The 19,828-nt window shown below is 41.1% G+C and overlaps 1 protein-coding gene across 9 annotated transcripts in view; it reads left to right on the top strand.

Moving 5' to 3' along the window:
* Window positions 1-13,669, top strand: part of LOC131691638 (ras GTPase-activating protein raskol) — a 439,624-nt gene extending 425,955 nt beyond the window's left edge. For 8 of the 9 annotated variants that reach the window (XM_058978192.1, XM_058978193.1, XM_058978195.1 and 5 more), the window contains 4 exons: window positions 8,598-8,703; window positions 8,772-11,925; window positions 11,995-12,461; window positions 12,522-13,669. In XM_058978192.1, coding sequence (XP_058834175.1) covers window positions 8,598-8,703; window positions 8,772-11,925; window positions 11,995-12,461; window positions 12,522-12,750 — 3,956 coding nt within the window. In that variant the 3' untranslated portion in view covers window positions 12,751-13,669. Of the gene's footprint in view, window positions 1-8,390; window positions 8,521-8,597; window positions 8,704-8,771; window positions 11,926-11,994; window positions 12,462-12,521 lie in introns of those variants that run through there. The other variant, XM_058978199.1, reaches the window with a different exon arrangement.
* Window positions 13,670-19,828: the final 6,159 nt, after the last annotated feature.

Consider the following 19,828-nt stretch of genomic DNA (forward strand, 5'->3'; position numbering starts at 1 on the left):
AAGGAATAGATATCTTACCGTCGTTGTGTGGTTGTGGTCATATATTTTCAGTACCATTAAGCGCATTCTTGAGGATCAGAATACTAAGTGGCTAAAGGGTGAAGGTTATAGCGTAGTTACCAATTCGGTGGTTCTGATCGTAGCTCACCTAGTTTCGATTTCCAACCCCGCACATACGGCTGGAGATTTTTCTAGATAGATTTATCTATCCCGAAAAAGAGGCGAATGACCCAAAGGTTAAAACCTCTATAATCAAAACAATACAAGACTTAGATAGATTCCACGCGACTTCGGAAGGTTAGAATGATTCGTCTTTTTTCTGGGTTGCAAAATCCTTTGCCCTACATGCCTGCGTAGCTGCGCCTTATTTATAACGGAGCTCAGTGGATTTGTAAAAAAACATTATACAGGGTATTTGGTTCATGGTTAAGAATCTCTCGGGGTGATAGACTGCCATATTTGGAGAAAAAAATCGTTCTACACATACCATCAAATCTCAACCGTTACAGAGTTATTGAACTTTTTGTGTAAAAAACTTATTTGTCTTAAAATACCTCTAAATTTAAAAGTATACTTTGTATTTTAAATATTTCAGTTTCATTCGAAAGGTGAGAAAATTTCCTATTGAATGGTGTTCTCATATCTTTTACGTAATTAGTTTTAATTACCTTTTAGCTGTAAAGTAGTTAAAAGATAGTGTTTTTGAGGAGGTTTTTGCTAATTTTCTCGAAATAATGAAGTATGATTATAGCAATATCCATTATCCAAAAGTTGGGTTTTAGGACGATTCATAATTTGTTCTTGGACGACATATTTCTATCTCTTCTCATTTCTTTGTAATTTCATTACTATACTTTTCCTGTAACCGACTTGCAAGGGCTTAAAAGACGCTAATCTAAAAATATGCTTTATATCGTTATTTACAAGATTTCATTGGAAAGCTGAGAAAATGTCCTATCAGTGTATGTACAAATATCTTTTAGTTAAGAGTACTAAATGATTTTTTACTAACGAAATAACTCAAAACTTGTGTTTTTTGGAGAGTTTTTTAATTATTCTAATTATTAATCAACAAAATTTATCGTTACTATTGTTCATTTGATGCCCCTTAATGTTCTCTATAACTTTTTATTTGACACTTTGTCTATATCTATTTTCATTTTGCTGCTATTTAATAGTTAACATAGCATGAGCTCGCCACAAATGTAGTGGGTTCGAAATCGTTATTTTTCCATATGAAACGATGTGATAAAAACGATTTTGCGTCGAAACCAAAAGAGATAATTGAATGAAGTCAAAGAAAGAACTGTAAAACTTGCTAAGATGCATTATTTCCATGATAATAATGGTGATGTTTAATATTTACTATTTTAAGAAAATTAACGAAAATGCTAATAATTGCACTAAATTTAAACTAGTTTACTTTTAAAAGAATACTAAATTCACTTAACTGAAAAGTATTAATAGATTTTTCACTGTGAAATTTTCCTGGCTTTCGAATAAAAAGAAAAAAAGTACAATAAGTGACATAATTTTTCAATTAGAGCTGGTACTAGTGAAAATGAGATAAAAATATCCAAGTTGAATAACCCAAAATCATGAAAATAAGAAAAGGTAAGTGTATCATGTCAAAGAACGAATTAAGCAGCTCATCAAGACTAACAATCTGAATTATTAAAATGATGAGGTTACCTATTAGGATTTTCAAGAAATGAACGAAAAATCGTTCAAAATTGTTTAATTTTCAATAAATTACTTTGAAAAGGCTACTTAAACTCATTAGCTAAAACATGTGAGGGCATCACTCAATGCGAAATTTTCTCACCTTTCGAATGGAACTAAAACATTTAAAATACATACTATACTTTTAAAGTTAGAGGTATTTCAAGACAAATAAGTTTTTTACACAAAAAGTTCAATAACTCTGTAACGGTTGAGATTCGATTGTATGTGTAGAACAATTTTTTTCTCCAAATATGGCAGTCTATCACCCCCCCCCCCCCCCCCCGAAAGATTCTTAACCATGAACCAAACACCCTGTATACGGGGGTAATATTTATATATTACGGGGATAATTTAGAATGAATGCGCATTACTGTTTATGTTACGTATCAATCATGATTAATCGAATTTATATAGTGTTACACCACAATATATGAAATCGTTCCTCATATACGAAGTTTGACCGTAGTTCGTCATATTGACTAGCATTACTCCGAGGCAATCGCGATGGGGCGTTCGTATTGATACTTTGAAGTACCTAACAGACATTACCAGAGAGCACATTGCACTGCACCCATTACCAAAGATGAGCTCGCTGTGCTTTCATCACACCTCTTTCTTTTGCTCACAAGTTTTCCACAGCTATCTCGGAGCCTCAGCTTATCTATAAAATGGTCCGACCTTTGATCCGTTGAGCTCTGAACTCTTCTCTTGCTTGTCATATATAATATATACGTCGCCATTTAGTTTACGTCTCAGTGAGCCATTTGGTTGCTGATTTCCTGTGCCATTTAGTTCCTGTTTCCATGAGTCATTCAGCTCCCAGTCTTATCACGATCTACTCGGATAGTCCCTGGCGGTGAACTCATCTAATTCCGACTGAGAGTTCCCTAATAGAGGAATTTCTCCAGACACCGTTACCTGCTTTCTTGAGCCATTTAGCTCCCAGGTTTATCGAGATCTACTCGGATATTATCGGACGGTGAAACTACCTACTCCGGCGAGGAAATTTTCTCGGTGTCTGTTTCGTGCGCAAATTAGCTCCCAGCCAATTCGAATTTACTACTCAACTGATTCCCGGCGGTGGATCTAGTCTACTTCGGCGAAAAGTTCGACGGCGGAACTTTTCCCGAGCCTGATTTGTTGTTTCACGGCATCCTTCTACTCGGTGTTGTTGATCCCTTCATCACTTTCTGTGCAGCACGGAGTGTATTAGACACTACTCTGTTGATCACATCCCAGATATGCTCATCGTAGCACATCTCTTCGGCAATACTGTCCACTGCCGCGCCGGGCATACCCCTTCGAATTTCTTCGAGCCTGGGGCATTCAAAGACCACGTGTGTGTTTCGGTATCTTCTGCACGTTCACATACTACGGACAAAGGAGTGACGAAGCATATCCAAATCGATGCAGGTGCTTCCGGAAGCATCCATTTCCGGACGAAAACTGCAGCAAATTGAAGTTGCTCCATGCTTCCTATGCACCCACGTTGACACATATGGGATGAGTCGGTGGGTCCACCATTCTTTCTTCGCATTGTCTCACTTTTTTGCAACTTAGCCAACGAGTCCGCTCTGACCAGTCCCAGACCTTGCATTTTGTGTATTCCTCCATAGGTAAAATTGTACGTCCTCAGCCAGAATGATGCAGATACGCATCATCTCGACAATGACGCATACCGCCAAAAACGATATTACTCTGTACGCGCTCACAAGACGAACAACCATTAGGCGAAACGTGCTTGTCAACTTCATCCGGTTTCGCTTTATGTTCAGCGCAGCAGCCCAGGCCGGTACGCCATACCTCAGTATTGAGGATGAGACACCCACCAAAAAGACGTCTCGCTCCTCCGTTGCTCGTCATATCCTTGCTATCGCTTTAGTTGTCCTCACAGCTTTCTCCTCACATACATAGTCGACATGGCTGTTGTAACTTAACCGATCGTCGACCATCACACCCAAGTGCTTCAGTGCACGCATCGATGGAATTGAATGTCCGCCATGAGCTGATCACGAGACGCTGGATTTTTTTTTTCGGTTGCTGACCAGCACTACCTCCATTTTGTGGTGAACCATCAGGCATCAAGAATTCCACGATGGGTATTGTCTCTGTCGTTATTATCTCCACTTCCTCGAGAGTTTCGCCGATTGTCATCAGGACAACTTCAGCTGCAAGGCCGATGATCTCAACTCCCCTTGAATTTATTATTATTTTTGGTATTCTTCGTTTTGGTCATTTTAACGGTTAAAAGATCAAAATGGAGAGCAGCAAAATTGTCCTATGACATCAAACAGAAAACTAGTTCTGCTACCAGTGAGAGTAAATTGAAAGCTCACTGAGATATTGAAATTTTTTTTTGATAACAAAATAAACATAGAAAATTCTTCTAAAAAACAAGGATAGCAAAATGAGATCAAAATTTGATGTCATATTCAAAAAATTTAAAACTTATAGCAAAATAAGACTTCAATTTGATCCTATAATCAAAATATGATTTCTACTTGTTGTAATTTCAACTTTACTCGGGTATTCTGTATCATCAACTAAATAAATAAGCTCAATTTTTTAAACTTGTCGGATAAAATTAATCAATACAAGAAAAATATACTTTTCTTTCCTTGTGGTACCACTATTGAATAATTTCTGCATACATTGTTAAAACATCATTCAATTGTATCTTCTTAACGTTTTACGCAGCTTTTAAATTACTTTATAAATCGAAAGAACATAAAATAAAAAATTACTTCAATTTCCCACTAAATTGCTTAGGATATTAAAACTTTAACAATTTATGCTCGATCCTGTACTTCTAAACCCATAGAACAATCCCTGACATGTATTATGCAGTGTTTGGTCCAAAAAACAAACCTCCAATTCGTGAAATCATAATTTCTCAACTTACCCCGCTACGAGCGGCAACCGGCAACAAGAAACTTTAAAATTGGAAATCTCAATAAGAACTATACCGCCCATGATCGCATATTTGTCCCATTGTCTATAGGATTTCCTATCTTCATGGGACTGATTTGCGATCATATCACGCAGCCAAATCATACAGCTAGATTCATAAGAATTATCTTATGATGTCTAATCTAATCTAATCTACACATACACAGCCAATACATGTAGGGATCCTGGAAAATTGCAGACGTTCGCCCACAATTTTTCTTGTCATTATTAACGTTTGTGGCACATATGGAATATGACACAAGCATTAAAGCGGCCAGGCCAACTGTGCAGCGTACAAAATGAAGATGATTCAAAATTATACGACAATCAAACTATTCATTTAATGAAGAATTTAATCAACGATTTATTTTGAACCTTGAATAAGGAAGAAACGTGGACAACTGTACATAACTGTTTCAATTTGATAAATCGTTGGGAGTGACTTGGCTAAGAGGGTTAATGTCACTCCTTTGGTTCCGGGTTCCTGGGATGGGGCAGAGGTTATTAGCCCTGTCCTGGCTGATGAGCCAAGGTTATAGCGCCTATACTCGCTCTCTGAAATGAAACCTAAAACATAAAATGTCCGACGCAATTAGAGAATCAGCAAGAATGTCAAAGAAAGTACCAATATTCTAGAAAAAAGATTTCAGGAAAATATGGACAAAACAAAACGGCTAAACTACATAGTTTTGTTTTGTCCATATTCCCCAGAAAACCGTCCTGCCCAGAACAATGGTACCCACCCTCACCCTCCCACTTATGTCTCCAACTGCATGTTCTATTTCATTTCATCGCTTATATTTTGCAAATAATTATTATCGTATTCGGGAATAGAATTCTTGCGCATAAAATCTAAATTCCTTAACTCCAATTAAGATTACATGTACCAACTGAACACAAGATTGATTAGATCTTCTTAGATTGTTTTTGCATCAGCAGAATTATATTTTTTGTTGTCTATTAGCTTTTGTCACTTTTGTCAGAATGTTTGTTATTTCACACTTTATGATCTTTATTTTATAAAAATATTTCACAAAAAAAATCCATATCAAGCTATCTGCATGAGTTGCGATTTCGTTATTTCACTCTGATCCGGGCGTGCTCAGAAATACAGGCAACCGGCATGTGACCAAACTTCACGGCCTATACCGTGACCCGCTCTAACTCCGTGCAACACCCAACAACGATTCAGAATGTAGCAATGCTATGTGCTATTCACCTCGTAGTCAGTCGCAGTCGTAGGAATTATATCTACTATCCTAACAATGAATATTCGGAGAAATGACTTTAAAGTCGATTACATATATAAATATTCAAAAAAAATAAATTGCATGGATCTCACCAGCGTGTTAGGACGCCCAGCAGCCTGTATAATAGTCTGAGCACCGACATCCCTCCGGTGACCTCTTCCGGATAGTCCGCTGTAGGACGACGGCCTGTAACTGCATTGGATTGTTCGTTGCGTGCCCGATCCGGCTGTTTTTCATTACCGTCTCTTTGTTTGCCAGGGCGGAGACAAACTCTAAGCAGTTGCGATCCCGCAAGATTCCGGAACAGTCTGTAACGCCAACAACCGTGACTGCAAGAACATCCATTGCACACGTATACACACACGCATTTTATATTTCCTTCAGTATCAAAAGGATTTTAACACCTCAATACCACACTCCGACATTACACGAAAATTTCATAAGAATTATCTTATGATGTATAGAAAAATAAAAAAAACTATGTTTTAATAAGATGATTATGAAAAAATATGACTTTATTGAGTATTGCATACGTTACTCGCTAGAGATTCATACGAACATCTTATGATTCACATAAACATAAGAGAAATATATAATTTTGTCTTATGAAAAATCGAAGATGCATTATGGAAAATTAAGTCTTAGCAAACCGGTTTGACGAAATAAATGCCGCTTCATAAGGTAGTCTTATGATTTACATACGTCCTCCTTGTGGCTAAAAAATATACGATATACTTATGAAGTTCACTGTATTTTTTGGCTGAGTGTAGGTATATAGAGATATGAATGGTTATTTTTAGCAGTAATAAATTAAATGAGCAATTGTATTCCGCTATCAGATTTAAAATCGTTTATTTTATGATTTCATTTGAGAGGTTCAAATTTCAACTTTGAAAAATCAGTTTCAACTTACTCCGGTCTACCTTAACTATTTCCTTTACGCTACTAGTGAGGCCCGACCAGAACATTATCTTTTAGTTTTGGTGGCCTTCCAAGACTTCTGACAAATTCTGGTATGCAATGTACGTAGCCTAGAAGCTCATATAGGAACAAAAAATCGATTCCTATCACATTAGAGAATACCATTTAAAACATCAAAGTATGATCGCGAGTATTAATAGTATGCTACTTCACTCTCTCAGTGCCAGATCGAGCAGTACTGGAATTCGTTCATATAGGTTCTGATGCACTTTGTCCCTCTTTTTCTCAGATCGCACTTTGCCTTCGCCTGAAAGCGGACATTACGACGCAACCATAATAAGCAATATGTACAACCACCACTCATTACAATTTCACACACAAGAATCAAGATTGAAATATTTCATCTTCTGCTGCCACCGTGACTCACGCAGATGAGCGATGTCCATATGTGAACAAGATGAGACCAATAATAATGGGCCTTAATTAATAAGATTTATTCCGTTAAACCATTATATCTGCAGGGGGCTTGTGGCGAGCGAAGAAACATTTTCGATGAGCAGGGGTTCAATGGCAGGGACGTGAACTCTCTCGCATGGGGGCACATGTGCCTAAACGAACGAAAGATATGATTCAAATGGAATAGATCCATCAGCTCTAGGTCGGGATCGGATTTGTTTTCATTCCATCATATCAAGATACGTGTGTTGAAATCTGGAACGCAGAAGACAAACAAGTTCAATCCATTCATTCAGACTGGTTTGTCTCTGCACTCTCTGATACGTGACACCCTTCGGATTGTTGTTGGTTGTGAGGAAAATGGTTCATAATCAGATGGCTAATGTTTATCCTAGTACCTACCTAAGCAAAGGTTCATATTTCACCGGACTCGAACTGAAAGCATTGAAGGGCGTACGTGCGCGGTTCAGACATTCTCTTTTTTGAATCATGATGGATCGCTTTGGTTGGTTGTTGTTGGAGTTTTAATTTATGAATGTTATTTTTTTCAACTAGATCAATTCCTTTTTTCCTTCCTTTTACGATTTGAGTGAAAGGTCACATTCCGCTAAATCGGTGCACGTGTGACCACCCAAATGAACGGCTGTTATTGTTTAATTGACATTGGAAACCGTTCCAAAGCCTACCATGTCTGCCGGCACTTTGAAATATATTTGACTAGCACTCACAGCGTAACATGTTTTCTGTATTGCATAATCAATCGTTGACTGCCCACGGTCTTTCAATCCATTTATGTACTACTTAATCCTAAGCATCCATCATGATGGTTGTGAAATCCAGGAAGTAGAATTAACTACAATTTAGTCCATAGCCCGGTCCGCAATTGCAATCCGAAAAGTACATCACACGCTGCGTCGAAAATTTGTGAGAATTTCACACTTGACTTAGTTAACATTTCATCGCTCAGCTCGGCGCTTCGCCCAACTGGAACGGCAATTCCATCTCATCGAGCGTGTATATACTAAATGACTGCCGCCGACAGACACATATAAACTCATTTTTCATGTCTGTCGCCTCGCACCATACGATACTGAACGAAGCTCGACCCAATCAATTGGCCATTCATAATAGATTCGACGGCACACATCCGTCCACTGCTTCCATTTGAAAGGAATTCCAGATGACTGGCGTTGATGGATCGGCATTCCAGTTGCATAATGTCCGAATTATAAATCTTTGTTAGCCACCATACTGGAATCTCATTTTTCTTCCTTTCTTTCTTTCTTCCTGCCACAGACACATCCTACGAGAAAGCATGTCGAAGAGGATCGGCCCCAAGCACCCCGGTTCTAGGTCAAAAGTCAGAGTCCACCTCGCGGTTCACAAACTTCTTCTCGAAACGGTAAGACAACCGAACAAATTCTTGCACACAATCAAAATAATAACTAACCTTTCCTATCAAATTTTTAGTTCCTTCCGATCGAACCCGCTGAAGCGAACAAAATCCGTCACCAAACTGGAGCGATCGAAGCGCGGTCAGGGTGGCCTACGGGGTTCTCGATCGCATGAAAGCCTCCTCTCAAATCATGCTGTGATGTCTACCATTGATCTGTCCTGTATCGGGGCAATCGGAGTGGTTCCGGTTCATGCTTCAGTCCTCGGTAGGCGGCACTGTTTTCAAGTGCGCGGTGGGCCCCGAGGCGAGCGGTACTACAGCTGCGGTTCCCGCCAGGAGCGAGATCTTTGGATCTACAGTTTGCGAAAATCGATCGCCCCGAATGCTGAAAACACCCGGCGGATGGACAACTCACTGAAGATGTGGGTTTATGAAGCCAAAGCACTGCCACCGAAGAAAAAGTACTTTTGCGAAATTAACCTGGATAAGACGCTGTACGGTCGAACGTCGGTAAAACTGCGCTCGGAGTTGCTCTTCTGGGGTGAATATTTCGATTTCCCCGACGTCCCCGATTTAAACGTGATAACTGTAAACGTGTACCGAGAAGGTGAGAAAAAGAAAAAGCGGGATAAGCATGCCCTTGTGGGGTCCGTCAAGATACCAATTCACGAGGTGACCTCGAGAACCTTCTCCGAGGATTGGTACACGATCATTGCGGAGAAACACGATAGTATCAGCAAAAACTCCTCCAAAGAACCTATGCCTACTCTAAGAATAAAATGTCGCTTCCAGAGCATAGACATTCTCCCGATCAGCGTCTACCAGGAGTTCCTTGACTATTTGAAGGGAAACTACAAAAAAGTTTGTGAAATTCTAGAACCGGTGATCGGCGTTAAAGCGAAAGAAGATATCGGACAAGCGTTGGTGTTGTTAATGCACGCACAGGGAATCGCTGCTGCATTTCTTACGGACGTTGTCGCATTAGACCTACTCCGAGTCGGCGATCAACGGCTAACCTTCCGCGGGAATTCACTTGCTACCAAGAGTATGGAGGCTTTTCTTAAGCTGACCGGGGAACAGTACCTGCAGGATACTCTTTCTTCCCCTATATCGGAAATTATTTCATCGGATCGTGATTGCGAAGTTGATCCTTTGAAGGCAACTAGTTCGCTATCTCGACAGCAGCAGGCACTCAGAAATGCGGTCAAAATTGCTTGGAGCAGCATTGTAGACAGTGGCAAAAACTTTCCTGTTCAGCTTAGGGATTGCTTCTCGACATTCCGCGAGCGACTTCAGATGCTCGACCGTGAAGACATGGCCGACAACCTGATTAGTGCCTCGATCTTTCTGCGTTTCCTTTGCCCAGCAATCCTCTCACCAAGTCTGTTCAACATCACCAACGAGCTTCCGTCTGCCAGAGCAACCCGTAATCTCACATTGGTTGCCAAGACTCTTCAAACACTAGCCAACTTCACCCGCTTCCAAGGCAAGGAAAACTTTATGGAATTCCTTAACGACTTCCTAGAGCAGGAAGCACCTCGAATGAAACAATTCCTACACAGTATTTCCACTCGACCCGAGAACCCAATGCAAGAAAGTATCCTTGACTGGGCCGGGTATATTGATCAAGGAAAGCAACTGTCCATCCTGCATACGCTTCTCGCCGAAAGTATCCAGAAGCTACCCACCTCGAAGCAGATCGAACTACATCCGCTACCAGCGATTCTGGAATCAATTACCATCGCCAAGGACACTAACAATTTCATCACCACTCAACAGCAGTGTCCTCAACCTCAGCCTCATCCGAACCAGGAAAACCAAAGCCAATCGAACGCACCGATCAAACCAACCTCCGAACGTGGAATCATTCGTGGCGTCTTGACTCCGACCTCGCTGGAAAAGAACATTTTCCGTTATAATGATCCAACAGTGCGACCACTGCTTAATCAGAACCAAAGTTCCAACTCTCTACAGCACTCACACTCTACTTCCAGTATTAATTCAGCCACCAATCTGCATGTGGTCACCACAGCTGTTCAACATCACAACGTTTCGAGTACAAACAATTCTAATGAGAACAAGTATCAGTACCCGATCGGTAGCATGCGCACTTACGGAACCAGTACTCATTACTACAACAATTCAAACAACATTGGCAGCTTGAAAAGTGAGAAAGAAAAGAGTCCCATTCTAAACTGTAGTATCCGTGCAAGTACACTTCCAAGAAACAACGGTGTGACGGTAAGCAACAACAACATCACCAACGATGTAGACGATCACACTAATGGGAACAACTTGATCCAGATCGGTTTCGACTCAAGCAATCCGTTCAATCGCAAGAGTCCTACGCCTTTGCTAAAGTCTTCGGTACACATAAATGGAAGCCGAAGTCGAAATCTGAACGGCTCGCAGCTCAGTTTGCTCTCGGATCTAGGAAAGAATGCTCTAAGTCTAGGAATTCCTCACAGCGAAATGATAACGAGTAGCACTCCTACGCCAGCGACCGCATCGAATCCTTCAAATATGCCGATGAGTTTAGATGATTTGGAAGACCTTTTCAACTACGCCGACGAACAGAACGTGGCGGAAGCTCAGAAAGGCAAAGAGCAACTGATCGGCAAGGGAAGCAATATTTCGATTGGCCAAATCTCCAATATCTGCAGTTCCGGATACCAAAGCATCACAACCCAATCACAAAGCTCCAGTCCGATAGAACTGGGACAGCAGCAAATTGAATACGTGACGAATAAGGTTCCACCACCACGGAAGACAGTTAGCAAACAATACGGATACATCAACCAGCGGTACACTTCAGCGGCCAACAATGGAAACATTGTCAGCTTGAACTGCTCCAATAACAATAATAATAACAATGATCATGACGGTTCATATCCACCGCTGACCTACAAAAATCCTCTTTACCATCACGGTACGAATGCCAACCATGGAAACGCTTACAATAACAACCTGATCATAGGGAGCAATGCTGCTGGTGGAAGCAGTGTCCTTATCAGCGGAAGTAACGCATACAAAAGTCACCTGAGTACGATTGGAAGTGGTGTGAATTTGCACACCTCGAGTAGTGATGAACGGTTGAGCAACCATGATAACTACCGGGATCTGGAATCACTGAACGCTGGTAATGGAAATGCGTTCGATGGATTTGGGGGACTTCATGGTCGACGACTTGGTAGCAGTCGAATGCCACGAACGAATCCATTGATGCAGGTAAGTTAGCTTTCTGTTGGTTAGTAATAAAATAGCATTACAGACTTTTTTGTTCGTTTCACACTTTAGTACAAACGCGAAGAACCGCTGGAGATGCAGCCAATCAATAGTTATAATGGTGGAAACAGCAGTCGGGATCATCATCACCACAGCAATAATAACAACAACAATAACAGCAGCAGTAGCGCAGGAAACAATCGTTACCAGCGCCGAATGAGTATTGATTCCGGTCGAACGCTTTCTGATAGTTCAACTGATACGGAAAGTGGTTCCAAACAACACCCCACTTCGGGCGCTTATAACAGTCATTTAGCTCTCGTCAGTGGCCTTGGTAGCCATTTGGAGAGTAAACGACGCCATCATCGTACTAGTACCAGCAAATCTGTCGAACAGTGTGAGCGGGAAATACAAAGACTGCAGGCTTCAGTGGATGAGCTACGTCAGAAACTGGAAGAGTCTGAACTGAAGGAGGTCACAGAAGATCTGGAGGCGATTTCACATCACAGTGATACTAAAATACGAAGCATCATTGGGCGGTAAATTTGATGGCTTCGAAATAGATTGGCACATTAACCTGAACTTCTTTATTCTTTCAGTCTCCTAGCAATGGAGGAGGAACTTCGGCGGGAGCAATACAAGATGTCGCTGGTTCTGACACACAAGCAGCGAGTGATCGAAGCCCAGGGTCAACAGATTGCCGCCTTGGACGCGGCCAACAATCGACTACTGACGGCTTTGTCCAGTCTTCGGAACCGGTACGAGAATCAGTCGAACCAAAGTGACACCAGCTCTCCACAACCCAACGCCAGTGCATCGTCCTGTTAAAAGCTTTATCCCTGCCCGCGACAAAATGTAGGAGGACGGCAAACAGCTCTCTTGTTGGAAGAAAATTCCATGCGGCTTGATTCGCTCGAACGAGAAACGAAACGAGCATAGCAAAGAACAAATCATAATTCGTTCATTTCTTTTTTGTAAATAGTGGTAACACATAAATCTTTGAATTATACTTATGTGTAGGATTTTAAATTATTTATTGTACACTATGCACCCTTAAAGATTTTAAGCAATGATAATTGAATATCATGACTAGTTTTATTTGTTTTTATTTTTCGTTGAGTGAAGCACAAAACAATTCACAGATGAAGTCGAAACCAGGTTTATAAACCACTTTTGCAGACACTTGTAATTGAACGACCACAAATATGCATGTCGACTGATCAATCAATTTATCTGACACCACTGACGGAAAGCAATGTGACTGCCTCGGATCAAGCGATCGTCTTTTCTAATACAAACCAGTATTTATCGTGTCTGACGGTCGCCCGCTCTGCCGTTTAGTTTCGCGCCACTTTACCATACTCTCAATATAAAGATGGTAATATTATAAAGAAAAAATTAATTAATCAAATATAACCAAAGAATCATTTCATTAATGAATCCGATCGTAAATTTATTTTCTGTTCAGAGACTTAGTTTTTAGTAGAAATACCATACGCGTCTGTAATCGTGAGAAACGATCCAGTCCCAATAAAAAATATTTGCATACATATGTAATCTCCGTACGTGTAGAAATTTACGATTCCTTTTTTTTGGCGCATTAAATGGATTTTTTCAATCGTTTTTGTACGTACTTCATGAATCGTTTATGTGTAAAATTTTTGACTACTCATAATCACACCACACTATTTGTAAAAGTTTTGCCCACAATCAGGAAATATATCAAAGGAAAACTTTGGAAAAGTAATTCTGTTTGGTTATTGCTGACGATGCATCCGAAATTCATCTGCTGTTGTAACTCGATCCAGGCTACACCAGCATCATACACGATCATACATCAACCTTGCACCAACTGTCCTCGCCGAGTGAACACTTTGAGTGTTGGGGATTTTCGTTCGATGACGAGCAGTTTTCGAGGACCAGATTGCATTTCGTATATGTTCTACAGGGTTTGAGTTTCTCCGATGAAATTTTGTAGGGTCGCCGATTAATTTCTTCGTCAACTTTCCCTTGCCTTTCCCGCCGATACCTTTGTTTTCTTTCTTCAGTTTTCGTCAGAGCTGCAAATTTTCAACAGATTGTTTTGAACTTGAAAAAGGAAAAAAATTCAAATCATACCCTACTAATTCGCAGTTGTTCATGCAAACAGCCGAGCTGCTCAATCATTTTCCATTTATTTTCAATTTCATTGACCCTGTGAATATCTTTGTACTGGAGTATTGACTAGGTTTTTGTAGCAAAACTACTCTGATCATCCTTATTACTGTTCATGTAAGCATGAAAACGCAAAACATGTCAACATTTAACCCAAACTGGCCTCTACAGAGCAGATGACAACTTTGGTTGGTGAATGAAAAAGCATCAATTTGAAATGAAGACGTACGGTTTAGTTATGAAAATCCTGCCAACTTGAAAGCAAATGATTATGGGAGGCTTTGAATTTGAATCATGGTTGGGTTTGATTAAAAAGAAAACTGGAAAATTTGCACCACTGGTTTTCGTAATCTCGTTTCCACACGCTTCTCAACATATCCGACGCATTATATCTTCTCTACGATTATCTCGTCTCCAAAAAAAAACAAGAAACCATTCACAGACGTTCATATATGCAAAAATCGTCATGAATGGACAGGCGAAACAATGAATTTTCTTTAGACAAGCGCCATCGTGGTGCGCCGCGCTTATTATCTCAGAAACGGCAGGAAATGGGTAGCTATGGGTCGCAGAAACATCGCAAGGAATATGATTTTCACCAAATGCTTTCTGTGACGTATTCTTAGATACATATAGGTTGAAATTAACCCTTAAATGCGCAATGTTGTTTTAAAACAACATTGTGAAAACCATCTCAAAATTATCATAGTGACGTATTAAAACTGTGAGACAATTTTCAGAACATTTGAAAAAAATTGCTTTGCGCCTTCAAGGGTTAAACAAAGAAAAAAAAATCGATTTTTTGAAACTATGAGAGTAGAAGACCCCCTTAAAATGTATCATTTTATTGCGCTTTCATCATACAACAATTTTATAAGGCGAATCAGTATAAAGGAATTACAATTACTATTTTTATAGTTTTTCTATGAATACCAGACGTTTTCACCCGTCTTCCGGGTAAAAACGCGGGCCCCCAAATACGATCCGGGCCCGGGGCACTTGCCCTGGCTCATATCTACCACCTTCCATACAAAAGTCGGACAAGAGCTCAAAAGTGGCCAGAATTTGAAAGGGGCAAAACAAGACATTCGTTTTCGGAAAGTACCCCAATTTTCAAGTCTCATTAACTACAAGCGAACTGTTTCATAAAAGGTACAGCCCCTCTGAACATTATAATTTTAATTTAAAGCGCGATTTATTTCTTGTTCTTCACGTCTGAGCGAAAAGAAAAGCTTGCATCGACTAAATCGAATGGCATTTTTTTTTTCGTTTATTTGACACGGCTCATAGCGGTAGCTTAACGGAGCCGTGGATCTTTTGTGTTTACAATATGCAAAAAATAAAAAAACAAATATTATTGTTTGTCCGTTGGATCTCGTGCGCGCAATTTTTTATTGCGAGCGGAGACCTTCTTTCGCGGCTCGCCTACTGCGTCATGGGGACCGTTTAATTCTCTCCTGTCCTCCACATCAAGCTCATCATCGTTAAAAGTGCCTTGGTGCTCGCGACCAGATGTTCTTTCCTGCTTCTTGCACTTACGGGTGACCAATCTAAATCCGTCGTCATTCTTATTATCTTCATCACCGATGTTATTTACAGTTGTTTCAGGGGTGCTGGATGCTGCTTTGGCAGTTGTCAATATGGACTGAACAGCTGCCACAAATTTGGCAACCGTTTGTGGTTCAGGTATTGGTATTGAAAATTCTTTTTTGGGTTGGTTTGCCGTGGATGCGTTGGCAATCGGTAGAGATGCATTCTCCTCTGTATCTTCCGCGCAAGGTTGTCCGTGGTGCGCTGTCTGATTACAATACTTGCACGTAGGAGTTTGCCCCTCATGGCTGCATAACGTAGTTTGATTAATAGTAGCTTCGTAGGTTTTGAGTTTTATAGTCAAGTGGGAGGGGATAGGTCTTTCGATTCGCATCCTCACCACAAGAACACCGTTAGGTGTACCCGGGAAGAAATTTCTCCACGTATCACGTGTAACGGATTCTACTTCATCGTATTGCGACATGTATTTTGCGATTAGATCAGGAGGGGTACGTGGTGATAGGTCATGTAATTTTACATCTACATAGTCTTTTTCTATATACACGGGAATCTTAATTCCAACTTTATCACTTCAGCCACGTGCTTCAAGTTGTTCTGCAAAACGAAACGTTCGGCTTGTGCTAACGTGTTGAATGATATGAGCACTATATTGCGAAGATGATGAAACTGTAGATGCATAACCTCCTTGAGCTTTAGCTGCATCTTCAGCAGGCATTCCACTTCACCAAAACTCAATCTTATTGAACAGAATTTAAAGTCAACGACCGCTGTGTTGGGTCGGAGCAGAGATTTTTCGTCAACTTTACTCATGATGGCAAGAATAAATTAAAAGTTTCCTTTGTTCTCGAGACAATGCACACTAGATCGAGAGGTTGCTAGTTGTTGTTCACTTGGTTCGATTGTACGTCTGACTTGGCCAGAAGTAGAAAGTAGACTGATCGCATGGCATATATAAGTTAAGGCGAATAACCTTTCAAATGAAACCATGTCGACCCTAATCGGAATCTGAACTAAAAAGTTATATTCATTTGAATAACATAGGTTTGAATACAGTTTTTTCAGAGTTGATCATATTCACCTTTGAAGCTCTGAAAAAATCTAAATTTCTTCCTCAAGACTTAATATTTCGAGAAGCCTCTATTCAACCTGTTTACAAACAGAACAAAACATTATATCATGATAAATCTAAAATAAAATTTTGAGGTTTTCTACGGCTAGACTAGAAAAACTCTAGAAAGAGAACTGCGGAGACTCCATTTTGGATCGATTGGATTCGCGTTTAGCTGTCAAAAAAGGAATCCAATCGAACATTGCCTATCCTTATAACATTGGACGTGTTGCCATACAATGCCGGGGCGTACGTTGCCAAAAATGCTGTTTTTCTCTTCGCAGTTCTCTTACTAGAGTTTTTCTAGGCTAGACGACACCGTTTACTGATCCTAACAAAAAATGGTTAGGTGTTAGCACAGGTGATTCGTCGTTATTCAGGGTAATGTCGGTCAGTGGTCACGAGTTGACAATGTTTTATATCTCGATCAACACGTGCTGTTGTACTTCGACAGTAGGTAGTGTACTGTGTTGTAGCTTGCCTGAATTCAGCTTCACGCTGCTGATCAGATGTTACTAAGCACGACAAATTAAAGGTCCACTACTGGGTGCGACTTGAGGTAAATTGGCTAACCAGGTTTCCGAAATAAAGATGCTCGATTCTCTGCTTGATCATCTTGCTTGTAGTTTGGAAGCTAGTGCCGCGATCGCTATAAATGACAACCAGTATTCCCATCCTATCCATGATGTTTCGTATTGCCATTACGCAAGAGTCCTTTCTCCGATTGTCGTCCAAGCAAAACCAGAATCGGGCCGAAGTAATCCGCCCCCATGGAGGTGAACGATAGGATGAAAGCGGCCAGATGAGAATGTGGAGATCCGACATCGCTGGAGGTTTCTGTTTTGCTCGATCGTTTTTACACCACTGGCAATCTCTCTGGATAGCATGGTAAGGGACCATCCATAAATGACGTAGCATTATATGGGGGACAAGAGGGTAGGGGATCATGTCATGCTACGTAGCTTTTTTAAAGGGAATAGGGGTTTACCTGATGTCACGATAATCTTACCAGTTTCATCTCACTGACATAGTTTTTTTTATTAAATTAAATTTTTGGTGGGGACAAGGGGAGGGGTAGGGTTACCGTCAAGCTACGTAATTATCAGGGGGTGGGTATTTAGAGGATTGTGACGATATGCTACGATGGGGGATGGGGTGCTAAAAATCACTCCAAAAATGCTACGTCATTTATGGATGATCCCTAAGTGTCTTTCAAACGAGGAATATGGAAGGAAGCGACTGTCCGGCGATAGATTGGGAATACGTGTCCACTGCGTCCCTTCATTGGTAACGTTCTGCTTCGTTGGAATTCAACGCCACTCGCCAGCTTCTGTCGAGTCTAAAAGTTCACTGACGAGAAACGCAATGAATGGGCTATACTGCCGGTGGTTGGATCTCAGCCAGTATAACACTTCCTTGGAATTTGTCCAAAAGTACCGCTTGCTAACTGTGATTAACAAAGATGCCACTACCGTATCAGTCAACACCGAGTAAGGCCGCTTGCAGCCCGGATTTCGAGATGGACAGGGATTTCAATGGCGCTACTCTCGTTTTCACTCCTACCAGCTAGCCTAGATAGTAGACCACCGCGATACCGTTCTCACTCGCATTCACAAATGTGTGCATTTCCACCTCTGTCTTAACGGTCATTGACCTTCGGTAACATCTCGTTACTTACACAGATCGTACCTTCCGAAAAACGGCCAGCCACGTTAACCATTTTTCGAAGTACCAGTCATCTATAGGAGCATTCCAGCACACTGATATTCTCCATATTTCTTGCAAAAGAACCTTCAAAAACATCAACAGGTTCGTAATCAAACCCAATGGATCGTACACCACCATCAATGTGCGGAGAACTTCGTGTGTTGACTGCCGGACAGCAAATTTCCAAAGGTTAGGTTCTTCAAGTTTGCCATGACCGTAGCGGAGTTGGATATCCAGTTTCGAATTTCAATACCAGCTTGCTCGTGAATCTTTTTGGCTTCCTGTGCGAGCTTCACTGTGTTTTCCTCTGTATCAGTACTAACGAGCATATAATCAACATAGTGTTGCTTGATGTTTGCATCGACTGCCTTGTTATGGTCCTGCTCGAATCGTTCTGCGTTCAGGTTCTTGACGTATTGTGCAGTGCTCAGTGAACAGCATGCGCCGAAGGTCATCACCTGAACGACGTAAATACTAGGCTTCGACTCGTTGCTACCTTTTTAGAAGACGCGCTGGCAATGTTGGTTTTCGTCTCTCATCAGCAATTGGTGAAATATCTCCCTGATATCCACGCATATTACCCTCGGAACTCACGTGAACGGATCAGAGCCCACAACAGCTATGTTAGCTGATCTGGACCTTTTAGGGGGACTGAGTTTCAAGAAACACCAAAGACGATGGCAACAGCGTCCCACACTAGGCAAAACTTGCCCGGCTTATTTGGGTTCACCACAACGAATATAGTTAGGTACCAAATACACGTACGCTTTTACTGAGGTTCTTACGAAGTCAGCTTTCTCGCGTAACTCTTCTTAACGTGTTCTTGTATCTTCTGGCCAAGAGCGTTGAATAGTACTGACTGGATTCTTGCTCAAACGGTATCGAGACATTTCCATCGGTTGAAAGGCACCGCTACACTGTCGTCTGGAAGTCGAACGTGATCGTGTCTTCAGAGCAGGCTGAATTCGAAGTAGTTAAGCAGTGGACGGGTTAGGGGTTCTAACAATGACTTAGCCCGTTGATCGTCCTGAGTGAGAAGCAGCTTGTTTGGTTCGATGACTCCCATGCTATCATGCGTGAAGTAAGACTTCATCGCTTTGTGAAGATAATTATCATTCTCCAGATTACACTAACATCTTCCCAGACCGGAAAGTTTACATATTCGCCGGCATCTCCGTTACCGGAACAATCGCAGTAAATCGTTCACTCCAAGCGGGCATCGACGGCGATCACTTCGTTTAGCCTACCTTCACGACTTTTGATTCCGTGCCCGAGATTGGCGTAATACAGGCCAATTAGTCTTGGACTGATATCGCAGTCATCTTCGAGTGGTGGTCCACCCAGGTACGTATACTTCTCCGACAAACGACCAGTAACGTCTGTGGT

This window comes from Topomyia yanbarensis, chromosome 3 (genome assembly GCF_030247195.1).
Source record: "Topomyia yanbarensis strain Yona2022 chromosome 3, ASM3024719v1, whole genome shotgun sequence".
Classification (NCBI taxonomy): domain Eukaryota; kingdom Metazoa; phylum Arthropoda; class Insecta; order Diptera; family Culicidae; genus Topomyia; species Topomyia yanbarensis.